The 18,450-nt window shown below is 36.3% G+C and overlaps 1 protein-coding gene across 2 annotated transcripts in view; it reads left to right on the plus strand.

The window, feature by feature from the left end:
- The window catches only part of LOC115214285 (tolloid-like protein 2), a 125,826-nt gene that overhangs the window by 39,507 nt on the left and 67,869 nt on the right, over positions 1-18,450 (plus strand). Inside the window, exons 4-7 of one of the 2 annotated variants that reach the window (XM_029783431.2) lie at positions 9,019-9,143; positions 10,174-10,329; positions 13,209-13,305; positions 15,803-15,927. In XM_029783431.2, coding sequence (XP_029639291.1) covers positions 9,019-9,143; positions 10,174-10,329; positions 13,209-13,305; positions 15,803-15,927 — 503 coding nt within the window. Of the gene's footprint in view, positions 1-9,018; positions 9,144-10,173; positions 10,330-13,208; positions 13,306-15,796; positions 15,928-18,450 lie in introns of those variants that run through there. The other variant, XM_036504864.1, reaches the window with a different exon arrangement.

Raw genomic sequence — 18,450 nt, forward strand, 5'->3', positions numbered from 1 at the left:
ATGTATGTATGTATGTATGTATGTATGTATGTATGTATGTATGTATGTATGTATGTATGTATGTATGTATGTATGTATGTGTGTGTGTGTATATATATATATATATATATATATATATATGTAAGAGAATAAAGTGTACGTACGCCGCTATATATATATATATATATGTATAATACAAAATGGGACAAGAACGCAAAACATCTAAATAGACGATACGGACGGGTCATTCGAAGCCTTTAATCTTCAGTCAAGAATCGGATCATCCTCGCAATTTCGGCTATGCAGAGGTGGGCACCTTTAATCGGAAAGTTAACTTCGTTTCTTTCCAAAAAGTCAACTTCGTTCACCATTAATGCGTTAATACTTTGAAAATGTAACAGAAGTTAACATTAATCCGTTAACGTTAACTTTAATTGAAAAAGGCATAACTATAGTTTAATACCCCACAATTTTGCTGCCTCATAACTTCCAGAAAAATGGATACTTTTTAACGAAGCTTTCACCAAATAATTGCTTATATCCTATAGGTTGAGTATATGTAACGATTTATTTGGAAAAATTGTCTGAGTGGTTGGATAGAGGAGTTTCGTGAAACCCACAGGACCCGACATAGGTATTTTTTAATGAAATTTTATACAAATACCTTTCAAACGGCGTTAGTTACGATTACAAAGAAATTTGTAGGCAAAAGTTTTGGAAGGGGGTGGGATGGGGGGAGGTTCTGATCAGGCAGCCCACACAAGTTGGAGCTTCTCCGGTTTAACAGGGAATTTTTCCAGTGTTTTAACCAAAGTTTTCAGAATGATGGGAGGCATCTTTTCACGAAAAAAATGTTTTAAGTTTCAAAAAATTTTTTTCACCCTCGTCAGCCCCTCACCACCCTATTGCGAAACGATTTGGGCTATTTTTTCTCTACGTACTTAAAACCCGCGAGAGAAACATTTCCGGTTTTTCAAATATTGTCAATAATTTCAAAGGAAAACATGTGATTTAAGAGGGATCTGGCTATTGCTAGAAGCACATCCCCAAAGCTCCCTTCTCGTTTCTTTCCCACTCACACGCCTATTGATATTCTTCAATATTTTTCTCCCCATAAACAAATTTTATGGAATGATGATGTCAAAATAACCCACGTGTCGTCCCAACTGAGCGAGGCCGTGTTATGTGTGTGTGGAAGAAAAAATCACCTAAAATCATCTTTAGTGTCAAATATAATGCTTATTTGTTCACGTTATTTTGAATTATTCAGGTTCAAGAGAGGTGTCCACAATATTTGCTTGCAACTTTGTAAATCTTTTACATACAGATTTGAAATTTTATCAGTGGGTGCTTTATATACTACTGGTTTATAGTTATGTAATTTTAGCTGATCTTGCTTAGTAAATTTGACTTTTATGGGCAGGTAAATCTAATGAACAGGTGTAAATGCAATAACATTAATGATAAACACTAAAATTGAAATTCTTAATGCATCTTAATTGTTTGATTTGTTACAAAAACTATCCCAGATGGCAAACGACAAAAATTTTGCCACTTTTCAAAATGAGGTACATTAATTTGAATTAATTAAAATACAGGTACAGTCGGTACAAGATTTTATTCTTTCGGTAAATATATCGTACCTCGGTGTGGAGTAATATTTTTTCATAGTTTTTTTCTGGTGCATTCAATGTATCTGACCTTCAAACCCGCCGCAAACCACATTTTCCCGGAAAAGAAAGATGGTGGGGACCTCGAAGTTTCCCCACCAAGGGAGTTTTGTTTCACGGGTCTTTTTTTCTTTTCCATGTTATTTTGCATGCTTTCAACGAATGTGACATTGAAAATTCACGTAAACGGCTCTATTTTCCAGAAAAGGACACATTTAGCTTCTACTTCAAGCATGCCCTATTACCACGTAACAGCTATTTGCGTTCACACCGAAATATTTAACAACTTTGTTCGTTCTATTTATTTTTTCCACTTTATGGAAGTCAATATTTTCTCTGTTGGCATCCACCTCTGCAAGGTCACGGATCAAGTGGAAACACATCAATCACTGTTTCCTCTTGACAGGACAAAGAAATTTCCCGATGTCTTTGCATGCAACAAGCTGGTGGATGTGGTTTCAAATCCAGATAGGACCAAACGAGGTCCTACAAGTTACTTATAATAATAAGTGACGTTATATCGGGGCTGAAAGAATAACGCGTACAATATTAAATATGCTGAGACAATCTGTAAACAATAGAAACTTTTAAACGTTTGCCAGTTTTTACGAAATTTTGGAGTTAACGGACTTGAGTTAACGGAAGTTAAATGTAACGGAAGTTAATTAGTCCGACAATGATTTTCAAAGTTAACCTAAAAGTTAAATCGCTAACGAAAATGTTAACTTCATAAATTAATGATTAAAGGATTAACGAATTTACGCCCAGCTCCCTCTTTCTCTCTCTCTCTCTCTCTCTCTCTCTCTCTCTATATATATATATATATATATATATATATATAGAGAGAGAGAGAGAGAGATACATACATACATACCTGTGCCCGCGGGCGTGTGTACATATATATATATATATATATATATATATATATATATAGATGAGGAAAAGAAAGATATATGTACATGAGAAATAGAAAGATGGACGTTGGTCACACGCATACATTTCCAAGTAAGTTGATCTTAATAATTTTGATGCGACTCTGCCCTGTACAGTTCTCTCTCACCCCCTCTCGTTTTCTCTCTCTTCTTTTCTCTATTTTTCCCCTTTCTCCTTTCGTTTTTTCTCCTCTCATCCTTTCTCTAATTCTTTTTTCTCCCCTTCACCGTTTTCTATCTGTCTCCCTCTCTTCTCTCCTCCCCTTACTCTCTCGTTGCTTACACGTGACCATCGTCCATCTTTCTTTTCCTCACGCGATCATCTTTCTTTTCTATCGGTCTTTCGCACAGACCAGGCGCATTCTTGTCTGTCTCCTTTCCTATCTTTTCTCCTGTCAAAAATGTTCCTCCAGCGTTGCCACCTTACCTCGTCTGGCCTAGCACTGTTTGTTTTCACTGTCTTGTTTTTGTTACCAACTTTGACCCTCCGCAAATCCCAAATTTTATTTTGGTTCGTGAGAGCAACTGTTTCTCAAAGGCACATATGTGGAGTAGATAAACAGTTGACAACTGATGAAGGGTCGTTTTACTTTTCTTGTTTTCCATTTGTTTTTCTCGTTGTTCGCATACAAAAGTTTGTCTTCGTAGTTCATGTTGTTTTCGTATTTCCTGTTGTTTACATTTTGTGACGTCCTGTACCCATATATGTATATTCATATATACATATATATATGTAAGTATGTGCATATATGTATGTATATATGCATATATATATTTCTTTATTTATATGGTTGAACGCCACGCATCCATTTCCAAGTAAGTTTATCTCATATATATATATATATATATATATATATATATATATATATATATAAGAAAAAAGGTTTGAAAATGCAATTTAAACGATGTTTATTTACTTAACCGGTTTCACTCTTCGGTAAAAGATTGTCAAAAGTTACATTTAAGGAAACATTGAATAATATGGGTTCAAAAAAGTTTTTTACATAATTGTCACATTGAATATTATGCATTCAAAAAAGTTTTTACATAATTGTCACATTGGATATTATGAATTCAAAAATGTTTTTTTATACATAATTGTCACATTACATGTATAAATATAGTGTTTGGTAACAGAGAAGTTCAATAGTGTGATGAGAATATTTGGGAAAATTTGGCAGAAAAGGATAAAACAAATATATTATTGGGAATTGGTTGCGTTAATTATTGGTTGTCGCAAATTGTCACATTACATGTATATATATACAATCTTTGGTATATATATATACAGCCTTTTGACAGCAAAAATTAAAATGGATTTTTTATACATCTCAGAATATTTTAAGTACAAGGCGAGAATATGTTTTTACTGACCTGTCGGTATTAGCAGAAAGGCTGAACTGAGAGAACAGAGGAAGTAGCCAATGTGGTGTATACTTCCCCTTTATGCATGAATGATTTTGGGGTTATCAGGAGGTTAGTATGCGGGTGTGAATAGATGTGTCCGTGCCCGCTGGTCAGATAGCGTCTGTTTGTCACACACATATATACACACACACACACACAACAACACACACACACACATAGTAAACAAACACACACCACATACAAACAACACACACACAGAACACACACACCCACACACAACGCACCCACATATATCACATATACACACAGCACACAAATATAATATGTATCTATATATAACATACACAGATATATAACACACATACACACACCACACACACACACACACACACACCACACACACACGCACACATACATACATAATATAAATATCACACAAATACACCTAGCATATATATACACACATACATACACACATACAGCATGTAAGTATTATACATACACAATATATGCATGCAATATACATACGCAGTACATACATATAATATATATATATATAGACAATGCATATACATATATACACATATACATATAAATAGTGTTTACATACACATACATAGATGTACCACATATACACACAATACACATACATACAACGCATACACATACACGTACGCATACATATAATATATATATACACACACACACACATAACATACATACACAATGTATACATATATATACACGCAATGCACATACATGTATTCATGCACATATAGCACACCTACAATATACATATATACAATGTACACATACACACACATATATACACTTAATTGTAGACCTTTGTGCACACAATAAGTCCCCCAAATTCTTAGTCTTCCCCTATACCAATGCTCGGACAACACCACAGACCAAACACGAATAATAAGGAAAGTAATCTTATTCAAAATACAGACCACAACTAAACATACTCTAACATACCCCCTGGAAACACATCCAGATCAAGCACACAGGGACGCGCGCACGCTCACAGCATATCGTGCGGGCGGGCACATGCGCGCATCGGCACGCATAGGACACACTAGCGGGCATTGACCGCACACATACGTGGCATGCACACGCATGCATTATATAATGTAGGTGATGTATGTGTGTGAGTGTTGTGTGTGTGTGTGTGTGTGTGTGTTGTGTGGGGTGTGCACGTTGTGTGTGTGTGTGCGCGGGTGTATAATATATGTGTGTGTGTGTGTGCACTGTGTGCGTGTGTGTGTATGTGTGTGCGTGTGCGCGCGTTGTGTGTATGTGTGTGTGTGTGCACTGTGTGCGGGTGTGTGTGTATGTGTGTGTGTGTGTGTGAGCATTGTGTACGTATGTATGTATTTACATGTGTATTTGTTTTTAATATATATATATATATATATATATATATATATGTGTGTGTGTGTTGTGTGTGTATATGCATGGTATGTGTGTATATGTTAGTACTTTGTTTGTGTGTGTGCGGCATGTAGAGATATATTTGAGTGTGTACGCTATAGGTTTGTAATTTGTGTGGGGGGGGGGTGAATTTTTTATATATATATATATGTATGTGTATGTGTGTGAAAAAATATATGTATGTGCATGTATGTATGTATGTATGTGTGTATATATATATATATATGTGTATATATATGTGTGTGTGTGTATGTGTGTGTGTGTGTGTATTTATTTGCTTGTTTATGTGTGTATAAACATGTACATTATTTGCATGCGCATTGTGTATATGTATATTGTATGTATGTGTATTGTATATGTATGTACAATTAAGTGTATATATGTGTGTATGTGTGCATTGTATATATGTATATTGTAGGTGTGCTATATGTGTATGAATACATGTATGTGCATTGCGTGTATATATATGTATACATTGTGTATGTATGTTAGGTGTGTGTGTGTGTATATATATTTATATGTATGCGTACGTGTATGTGTATGCGTTGTATGTATGTGTATTGTGTGTATATGTGGTACATCTATGTATGTGTATGTAAACACTATTTATATGTATATGTGTATATATGTATATGCATTGTCTATATATATATATTATATGTATGTACTGCGTATGTATATTGCATGCATATATTGTGTATGTATATTACTTACATGCTGTATGTGTGTATTGTATGTGTGTATATATATGCTAGGTGTATTTGTGTGATATTTATATTATGTATGTATGTGTGCGTGTGTTGTGTGTGTGTGTGTGTGTGTGTGTGTGTGTGTGTGTTGTGTGTGTATGTGTGTTATATATCTGTGTATGTTATATATAGATACATATTATATAAAAAAAAACCAGCATAGATACAGAACATTTATCGAACTAAATTACTTGAATAATACAATACACAAATCATTGTACAGCAGGAAGTTACAAATGAGTTTTTTTGTTTTTGTTTTCTTTTTTTCTTCTTTTTTTTTTTAACGACCTTTTCCTCCGGGATGTCACGCAAGAGCATCCAGCAAAAGTTCCCCATCCTGCTGGGGTTCCATTTGCCTTGCTAGTTGCTCTCCATCGTAGTAATATCTTGATGGAACCTTTCTCCATGTTCATCACTCACTACTCCGAGCTTCAAAGAGAAGTTGAGGTGGGAGTGGAGGAAGTGAATTTTGAGTGACATTTGGCATTCCATATCCTCATAAGACTATAATAACTTCTCGATACACTCCTGGTAATCTAGCACTCATGTGTTACGAACGAAGCCATGGCAGACTGCCTTAAATACTTCCTATGCTCTCAGTTCCTTTAAGGTAAGAAGCTCCTCAAAGTCCTTATCCTTCAGCACCTATCGGATCTGAAGTCTTACGAAGACGTTCTCCTTGGGCTTTGCAGAACTCAAAGCAGGCAACAGTGCTCAAGTGTTGGAAGGCAACGCCAGTTTTACTCATAGCCTTCACGAAATTCTTCATTAAACAAAGCTTAATATGAAGCGGAGAAAGAAGTATCTTGTTCAACACTGTGCTCCTAGATCCTCGATCCTTCTGCTTGTAGTATTTGGACAGAGTCTAACTGTTCCAGAGACAGAGAAAGCAACAGTACTTTGTGAAGCCCGCTTGTATACCCATAAGGAGTCTAATGACCTTGAGATCCCCGCAGAGACTCCACTGGTTGTACTTGATAACTTCCAAAAGGAGCTATATATTATCATACGACTCCTTCAGATGGACTGAGTAGGCAATGAGAATGCTACAGTATTCCCATTGTGCAGGAGCTATAAATTGATCATATATATGGTTACGTGGATTGTCACAAAATCATAATAATGTATATCTCAAAAACTAGAGGTGATGATTGAAAACCAGTTTTGTATCTGAAATCAGCACCTAAAAATAAGGCTAGAACGAATCGATCAATATTTTCATTTCATGCATGGTTCGTCTAAAAACCTGTTATTTATTATGTGAATCATTTTTAAAGATGGTAATATATGATTAAAAAAAAGATTTGGTTGTTGTTTCTTACAACACGAATGACCTCATAAAGGCTCCTTCGTTTCGTTGATTGTAATAATGATGATGATAACAGCGGTGGTGGTGGTGGTGGTGATGGTAGTCGTCATCTTCGTTGTCGTGATGGTGGCTATTATAGAGATGATAGAGCGATAGAGATGATAGAGCGATAGAGATTATGATGATGAGGTTCATACTAGTTATAGTGATGACAATTGCTTTAGTGAGGACGATAATAATAGAGCTTAAAATTTGTACAGAAATCGTAGAATACATGAACCTAACTCAATACATAACTGGTACTTATTCTAGAGTTCCTCGGTATATTTCAATACAGAATGTAGAGGACAAAAATATATATTAAGAGGTAGTGTCGATCTTTGCCATTACACTACTTTAATAATAGTAATGATCAATTAAGCTGACCTCACTTGCACCTCTGAAAGCCTCATTTATGTAATCAGATGTATGGGCTGCCATAAAAAACTACATAGGGTCGACAAGAATGTCTCTCAGAAGGAGATGTACAGTCCACATACAACAGATATCTTCTGCACAATATCACCAGATATGCAAAAAAAAATTCCTAATTTTCCCAATATATCAATTTGCTATTTGGACCTCAACACAAGGCCTCATTTATCGAACAATATAAACCAGAATTAAATATAAATCTATATTGAAAATTAAAGATTTACCCCTATCTATTGAAGAATATAAGCCAGAACCAAATGTAAACCAATTTTTAAAATTTACAGATTTACCTCCCCTTTACTGAAAAATATATTGGTTACCAATTATACCCGCTAGCAAAAAAAATCTCTAATTCAGAATTGCATCCCAAACTCAAAATTCGAAAAACGGTAGCGAAACTGGTTATTATTTCGGAAGAAAAGCATCTTATGTTGTATAATATTGTATAATATTTTTGCTATGATGATTCTAATATATTCTTTAGTCTTGTAAAACAAACCTCTATGTTTTACATCTTATTCCTTATACATACTTACATACATAAATACACACACACACACACACACACACATACATATGCAGGGGTTGGACAAAATAATGGAAACATCTTAGAATTTCAGACAAATTTATTTTAATATGGGGTAGGTCCGCCTTTGGCAGTAATTACAGCTTGAATTCTACGAGGTATGGGCTCGTACAAAGTTTGAATTGCTTCCAATGGAATTTTTCTCCATTCTTCAGCTAAAACAGTTTCCAGTTCTTGATTGTGATGATGGTGGAGGATATCCACTCCTTACTTGTTTTTCTAAAATGCACTATAAATGCTCAATAATATTGAGATCTGGGGACTGTGGCGGGCAGATAAGATGTTCAACTTCACTAGAACGTTCCTCGTGCCATTCAGTAACAACTTTAGCTGTGTGAATTGGTGCCTTATCATCCTGAAAGACTGCGTTTCCCTCCGGAAGTGGTGTCTTTCTCAACCGTGTTCACTCGGGAAAATTAGGAAGTCATAAATTGGGATTGTCGATAATGTATTTCATCCTCTTAGAAAAAATGATACTTATTCGTTTTTGTTGTTTTTGTTCAATCTTTAGCAATCAGACATGCAGTTGGCAGATCTTTTCGGGAGGCAAAGATTTAGCAATTGAAATTGAATGGACTCGAATAGATATTGCCTTGTCTGATGGATGCAGTGAAGATTATGTGCAAGTATATAACGGTGAGTTCGAGGATTTCCTACAATTAATATCAAATGCTAATATGTGTGTGAGTACAATCGTGTTCTTTTGAAGGTCGCTCCTCAGCGACCTGGGTTCGATACTGCAGCATGGCAAAATGGACAAGTATCGTCACCTACTGTCTGAGTGGAATTTGGTTGACAGACACTGCACGAAAGCACGTCATATGTATGTGTGCGCGCGTGTGTTCATGTGTGTATGCATATATCTATTCACACTCACACACACACACATATGTATACATGCATACATATGCATATATGTATACACACACACACATATATATAAAGGCAGACAGACAGACAGGAAAACAGACACAGAATCAGACAGATACACACAGACGTGACTGAGAAGCATAGGTGCGGGCATGGTTCTATGTAATAGATGCGGGTGTGTGGCCGTGTGGCATGAAGTTAACTTTCCAGTCACGTGGTTTCGAGTTCTGTCCCACTTCGTGGTACCCTGGGCAACAGAGGTTGTTGAATATTCCTGAGCCTAGTATAATATTCTTTGGTCGTTGTGTCATTGTCTACAGCACATTTATATGTACTTTATTTCGTTCGTTTACTGCATTCATTACGGCCAAAGACATGCTGGAGTAACATCGGCATTATACATTTTCATCAATTGCTCAGAATTTGTAACATTCGTTGTCAAATAATGCATGTATATATGTATGTATGTATGCATTCATATACGTACGGACGGAAGGGTGTATAAATGTATATGCTGTGTGTAAACACACACATGTAAATACATGCATACAGAACATTTATAAAAAGACCTTGTCTTTGAGAACATTTATAAAATGACCTTACAGGTTTCCTCTTTTTTCTCATATATATGTAAGCATAATGTTTAAGCCGCCTTCGGCGTATCTTCTACGTATGTTCCATGGGCGACCCATGGCCTACCTACGAAACTAGGTAGTCATTGCGTATTATTGTAGCTTTTCATCCCCAAGTCAACCATATTCTCTAATCATGTATTTTCTCCTCTTTATTTCTTTAGGTTTAAATCGAGAAAACGGAGAACTGGTTGATCACCGCTGTGGTCAGAGTGTTCGAATACGAAACATAGTCGGCCGTTATGCATTCATATACTTTCACTCCAATCACGAAAACACTGGTAAAGGGTTCGAGTTTCGTTATAGGGTTGTGAAACGAGGTAACAATTATTTTCTTTTTCCTTTTTCAATGTGGCGTTTTCATAGTTTTACGTGTGTTTACGATATGCAAAACCTGAGGCTAGATGAAATAGATACAAGGATGTAAAGCAGTCATGCGCAAACTGAGGCCCACGAAACTTTCCGATTGGCACGCTTAACGAAAACTGACCTTGACATCTCTTGTCATCATGCAACCCACCTGATGAGGAGTCATGTCGCATGTGATCTGCTTCTCGAAAGAGGTTGCCCTTTTATATAAATATATTCTATATATGTGTGTGTGTGTGTGTGTGTGTGTGTGTGTGTGTGTGTGTGTGTGTGTGTGCATGCATATATATACATGTATGTAAGTATATATGCACGTACGTATATAAGTATATATATATGTTTGTATGCACACACACACGCACGCACACACACACACACACACACACATACACACACCACACACATATATACATATATATATATATATATATATATATATATATATATATATATATATATATATTAAAAATGTAATTACACGTGTACTGTTGGCGATTTTTCCCCTTTCCTTTTGTTTTGGACTTTCCTATCTCCTGTTTCCGAAGACGAACTATGCTTGAAACGTAAAAGAAGACACTCCTTTTTTCTTTCTCCGAACGTCTCGTTAATACTTTACATGTGCTACGTCCATGAGTTGTTTTTTTCTTGTCTTTTTTCACCGTTTTTTAAGAATTAAATATATATATATATGACACGGATGCCTTGCAAACTTTATGGCAAATCCATCATATATATATAAAAGAAAAAGAAAACAATACCTCATTGAAAATTAAAATATTTTGAAAAATCAAAAGATTATCAACTAGCTTATGATTGGGCGTTAACACTTTACTCCAATTAGCTCCCCCACCGAGCTTCCACCACAGCGTCAAGACAGCACCAGAACCTGTCGCACACGTTCCTCACTGTATCTCTGGGAAGATCTTCGAACACTTCCTTGATCTTGGCCACCAACTCGGCCTTATTGTTGCAGGCAGAGCGGTGTCTTTCTCAACCGTGCTCACTCGGGAGAATTAGGAAGTCAGAAATTGAGATTGTTGAAACTTTGAACATTCTCTGACAGCCGCTTCTGACTCTTTCAGTAAGTATGGCAAGGAGTCGAACCCTGCTGTCACACATTTGACCTTCCAGCATCAACCCTCTCTAGCCAAGATTTGCCCACAATCTTCAGCCGTCTGAATTAAGCCCAAGACTCCGTTAATCAGTTGCTGGATGAACTCTGGCGTGCTGACGCAGTCACAACGCCTGCTGTGTCCCTTGCTGCTGATGTAGAATATCTAAAAAGTTGACATTACTTAGTTTCGTCTCAGCTTTGATCCTTAAGCCCATACAATGGAAGAGTGCAATAATATCGTTTCCTTCTTAAGGCTACTGATCTCATGAAAATTTATATTGCGGATAAGAATAAAGCTTTTATTGTTGGGTCCTCTAGCTCACGAATATGAGAATTCTGAATGCAAACGATCCAAAATATATGCCCCGTGTAAGTATTCGTAATTCTAACCCGTCATATGCACCCATTGGCACATCAAGCATCTAATTAATATGTATTTATGGAAGGTTAGAAAATTAGACAACATTCTTGGTGTGGTAAAAAAAGGAAGATACAATTAGGAATTATCTACTTCTCTCACAATTAACAAAATGTAATTAGCTAGCAATTATTAGAATCAAAATGGGACACATTTGATCACTTTGACGACAACGACGGTGACGACGATGATGACGATCTCAGTTATCATAACAACCTTATATTGTTCATATAATTGCGACAACTTCCTGAGCCTTGGTAATAAATACTTTAGTCCCAAATTGTTGTTAATCCCATTACAAAACGCACTTTTACAATGCTAGATTCACCCGACTAATTCAAGATATCTCGGTGAATATTATTGACAGCCTACGCTTTCTTTAATGACACTCAATGAAATCCACACTTTCTTGTGCTTATTACGAACCCCAAACCCTTTGAACTTATTTTGCTGCCCTGATTCCTGACCCTAACTTGCAAATCTATTTGGCGATCGTTCACATTAACCACATTAAAATATGTATGACCTACATTCTCCAAAAAAGCAAAACAAAGTTGAGGTGATTATAGGTACTTTCCTCTCGCCCTTCAGACTAACAATATTTGAATTCAAAATTATAAGGAAAACAGAATTGTAATTTATGATCTCATTCTTTTCTCGAAGACTTTGGTGTTCATGCTCGTATGTATATATTTAATTAGAGGTTGAAATAGCCTTCATTAAGGGATAAAAATATTCAATGAATTACTGATTCATTGCCTAGTATTTTTGTGACTAGTGATATTCATAAAATAATAGGTCTGAATATAAATCATGGTTAATAAATATTCAAACGAAAATTCAGAAAATGGAGACGTAGCATTAATATAGTTTATTAACTGCAAAAATCGAGCATTGGAATTTTGCAGTTAATAATTTATATTAATGCTACAACTCCATTTTCTGAATTTTCTTTCTTCTTTATACACATATACACATACATACATTCATACATACATACATACATACATACATACATACATACATACATACATACATACATACATATATATATATATAAGGGCAGATAAAAAGAATTAGAGAAAGGAAGAGAGAAAAACGAATAAGATAATAACAGAATATGCATATATATATACGTGTGTGTGTGTGTGTGTGCGCGCGCGCGCGTGTGTAAACACACACACACACAAACACACACAAACACACACACACACTCATATCCTCTATAGAGAAGAAATTAATTTATTGTGTTGTATTAAGTAATAACAAATTTTGACTTTGTTATTTTTTTTTGTCAGATCCAGATCCTAAAATGAAGCATATCTCATTGACAGCACACCCATACCAATGGCAAGAATTCACTTCACCATACTACCCCAAACCCTATTATGGCAGGTTGGTTTATTAAACAATCTTAACATATGTTTATGTGATATCAGTTTATATTTTCTGATGTGTTTTCAACATTTTACAACCTTAAGACGGTGAGCTGACAGAATCGTTAGCATGCCGGGCAAAATCCTTTGCGGCATTTCGTCCATTTTTACGTTCTGAGTTCAAATTCTGCCGAGTTTAACATCGCCTTTCATCCTTTCGGGGTCGATAAAATAAAAACCATTTGAACACTGGAGTCGATGAAATCGACTCACCCTCCCCTAAAATTACTTGCCTTTGAAACCAGTATTTTGAAATCAGTATTTGAAACCAGTATTTATTTCAAACCAGTATTAAATTTGATACTAGTATTTACAGCCTCATCACTTATATAAATATAAATGGTCATTGTTGTTGTTGGAACCCAAATCAATCCTCATTGAGCAAGCCTAAGTTGGAAGTCTTTCCAAACATGCCCATTCCATCCGTTTGTATGTATCAAGGATTAATTTAATGAATTCCTCGTATGTTTGTTTTTCTTATGACAATATAATGGGATTTGAAAGGCAATGGCGCTTAGTTTTTGCTTGTCAAGTTGTCCCAGTGACGATGTTTTGTGGGCTCTAACTCTGTATTAACAAAACCACGTTTAATTTTTAAAACTGGGTAGGTTTTTCTGTTACAACGCTGATCCCGTAATTATTGTTGAACATCATGGGCTCAGAGTCTACTTAAACAGACCCAGAACACAGGATTAGCTCACGGTTAAACACTCCATAAATGGTTGAGGCATAGCTTTGTAATTAAGCAGTTCGCTTTGCAAACTCATTATTTCGGGTTCGATTCCACTAAGGAGTATGTATGGTGTTTTCAACTATAACCACGCATCTGACTAATGTCTTGTCAGTGGAAATAAATAAATAAATAAATAAATAATTGATTAAATAAACTGGAAATATATCGAAACCTGTTGTGTGTTACGTATATACACAGATGCGTGCGCCCTTACATGCGCGCACACTGGCACATACGCGCACACTGGCACATGCGTGTGTGACATGTATGTGTGTACGCATTTGTTTGTATATCTTTGACCAATGTTTATGACCGAATGATTTAAAGTGGTGCTTTTTCGAATGAAGCTCCTAAAGGCATTTGATCTGTACTAAGTTACGCACCCACTCTCACATCACTGTCGTGAGCGCTCTAAACCAGCGACGTTATTGTTCATCAGTTGCCACATAAAATTAAATACAGTCTCTCTCTTTCTCTCTCACACACACTTGCATTCATACAAACATACTTACATACATACATACATACATACATACACATACATACATACACGAGCTGGCAGAAACGTTAGCACGCCGGGCGAAATGCGTGGCCGTATTTCGTCTGCCGTTACGTTCTGAGTTCAAATTCCGCCGAGGTCGACTTTGCCTTTCATCCTTTCGGGGTCGATAAATTAAGTACCAGTTGCGCACTGGGGTCGATGTAATCGACTTAATCCCTTTGTCTGTCCTTGTTTGTCCTCTCTGTGTTTAGCCCCTTGTGGGTAGTAAAGAAATATATATATTGTACACACACACACACACACACACACACATACAAGACACGGTGGTGAATTTCCCTGCTAATTTTGATTCTTTTCGTGGGTGAGAGACCACTAGTGAGTATCATACGAGAGTAGATGCCCACTAAGTCTGGTTTTATGAAAGCACGCTCTAACGATACTTCCAGACTGCTGCTACCATACAATAAGACGGGTGGCCACAGTCGACTTGCTTTTATCAAAGACATCATAGGTCTCTTCAATTCGGATTGGCCTTGAGCTAAATAACAATTATAACAGTCACTCCTTCACAACATTTTGTTCAATTCACCACTCTTTTATTTAATACTAGCAGTATCGCCCGACGTTGCTCGGGTTTGTAAGGGAAATAACTATATAAGCATTTTTAGAGAGTTATAGCCCAAAAATAGCGAAAAAAATGCATTAAAATGGAAAAAAATGATGGTAAATTATTTTAAAAATCGTAGACGCGCGCTAATACCCAGAAGGGCACGATATGAATCACGACTATAAGATACCTGGTTTTGGTTAAACTGCACCGCAAAATGTGGGAGTAGTTAGGAATCTAAATCGTAGGAGACAGACACACAACTTCACTTTTATATATAAAGATTAAGTTTTACATTAAATGGGTGATCTGGCAGAACCGCTAGCACGCTGGGCAAAATGCTTAACGGTATTTCGTCCGTCTCTACGTTCTGAGTTCAAATACCACCGAGGTCGACTGTACCTTTCGTCATTTCGGAGTCAATAAAATAGCTACCAGTTGCAGATTGGGGTAGATGAAATCGACTTATCTCCTCCCTCGAACTTGTTGATCATGTGCGAAAATTTGAAACCAATATTAAGTATTACATTATTGTCGACTTTTTGTTAATTTATCTCACACCATGCATTATCTGTGTCTCTCTTTTTCTCTTTCCTTGTTTTTTTTTTTTATAGTGATACAGACAGGCATTGGTTGATTAGTGCCGACGATCCACGAGAAGTGGTACATATAAAGTTCCTTGATTTTGACATTGAGGAAACACCAAACTGTACAGCAGATTCCATTCGTATATATGATGGTTAGCGATATTTATTTTCTGCAACATAATCACAAACCTTTATAGATGAACACAAACGTAACAGAGGGTACCTAGTTACACATTAAATCACCGAGGCAATCATAAAAAATCTCCCACTATTATTATTATTATCATTATTATTATTATTATTATTATTATTATTATTATTATTATTATTATTATTATTATTGTTATTATTATTATTATTATTACTGAGTAAGAGAGCAGCGCATGTCATCAAAGTAACTCAGGGGTACAATTATACGAAGCCCAATATACCCATCATGACTACCCGTCTGATAAGGGTACACTAGGCACATGAATCAGAACCACATGTGCGCGACATGGTGATCTTATATCAAGATAAGCAGCACATGACCTTGCAGGTGGGGCCCAGTTAGAATTTTCTTCAGGTTGAGTAGCTCATTCCACTTAAATGGTCCCTGAATAAGGTTTGTTTAAGGATGATGAACGAAACACTCATGTTTCCAGAAGTTAATTGTTCAAATCCCAAAGAATTCCTCTCAACACGTGACTATGACACTCCCCTACTACTGCTGTTCATGATCAGAGATGCACATATCGTCAGCCACCAAGGGACATGCTCAACTGGTTGAGGTCAAACAACTGACAAGCAAATCTATGGTATTAAGTAGAATATTTACTGTAGCCCATGTTTTATACCAAGACAAAACAATGTACTTACTTACTTGTACTTGTGGCAACATTTACCCTGGGCAGGTTGAGTCGGCTTCTTCTACTCATGGAAGAAGTTTCGTGGGAATATGTGGATTTCACAAGCGGTCCCCGCATGTGGAGACTTTATTATTATTATCATTATTATTATTATCATTATTATTATTATTATTATTACTATTACTATTACTATTATTATTAAGGCGGCGAGGTGGCAGAAACGTTAGCACGCCGGGTGAAATGCGTAGCTGTATTTCATCTGCCGCTACGTTCTGAGTTCAAATTCCGCCGAGGTCGACTTTGCCTTTCATCCTTTCAGGCTCGATTAAATAAGTACCAGTTACGCACTGGGGTCGATATAATCGACTTAATCCATTTGTCTGTCCTTGTTTGTCCTCTCTGTGTTTAATAAAGAAATAGGTATTTCGTTTGTCTTTAAGTTCTGAGTTCAAATTTCGCCTAGGTCGACTCTGCCTTTCATCCTTTTGGGGGTCGATAAATTAAGTACCAGTTGCATACTGAGGTCGATCTAATCGACTGTCCCCCTCTCCCAAAATGTCGGGCCTTGTGCCTAGAGTAGAAATCATCATCATCATCATCATCAATCATCATCATCAATCATCATCATCAATCATCATCATCAATCATTATCATCAATCATCATCATCATCATCAAGCAAGTAGAAGGGTATATTTTTCAACATGCAAATACTGAACAGTATATATAAAGGATAAAATTCTTTATATATACTGTTCAGTATTTACGTGTCGAAAAATATACCTTTCTACTTGTTCTGCAATACATTTCAACGCTTCAAAAACAATGTTATGTCTGTTTACATATGACTTTATTTTTATTATTATTACTATCATCATCATCGTCGTCGTCGTTATTGTTATTATTCAGTAGTTTTATTTTTATAGCGTGCTTTCACTTGACTACCAAGCGCAGCTCTGTGTGCCTTGGGTATGTGCTGTGATTTGTTGTGATGCTCTGATGGTTATTGTACGGAAAGTGTTCTGCGAAGGATGTGTGCAGTGCACTATTATTATTATTATTATTATTATTAACCTTAGGTATCAAGCAACTTTCTTATAGTCCTTTCACAAGGACTATAAGACTTGTGAAAGGTAGGAGAGTCCAGTTTGCTGGACATTGTTGTAGAGCTGAAAAAGAAGTAATTTCTACTCTTCTCCTCTGGAAGCCATCTACTCGCAATACCAGAGGGCATACACTGTCCTACCCTGATGTAATCTCCAGGGATACAGGCATCCAGCAACAGGACCTCCGTAATGCCATGATGGACCGTGAAGTCTGGCGTAGCATGGTAAATTCCATTGTCTCGACCACGGTCGAACAATGATGAATGATGATGATATAGTCCTTGCTGTGTAAGAAAAAAGGGTTTCTGTAGAATCTTAAAATTCATATCGATAAAAGGCGATGCTTCAGCATGGCCGCAGTCATGTGGCAAACAAATAACACAGCTAATCATTCAAATTTCTTACAACTCTTCCTTTGGCACCTGTTTATGTCATATCTACAAAGCTACCCTGCTAAAATGTCTTACATTCACCCCCCAATACAATGACATATACAACAGCAAAGCTGGCTGGTTTTCTCCGTAGCTTTGAGTGCCGAACAACGAAAGATAGTGCATTGAGACTAGTCTAAGACCTAACAACATATAGAAACAGACGCAGCAGAGCTGATGATGATGATGATGAGGAGGAGGCATGAATTTATAAACAAAAAAATTATAAGATCAAAGTAAATAATGGAATTTCATAATTGGGTGTTGTATAATATGATATTTATATTCTAAC

This window comes from Octopus sinensis, linkage group LG7 (genome assembly GCF_006345805.1).
Source record: "Octopus sinensis linkage group LG7, ASM634580v1, whole genome shotgun sequence".
Classification (NCBI taxonomy): domain Eukaryota; kingdom Metazoa; phylum Mollusca; class Cephalopoda; order Octopoda; family Octopodidae; genus Octopus; species Octopus sinensis.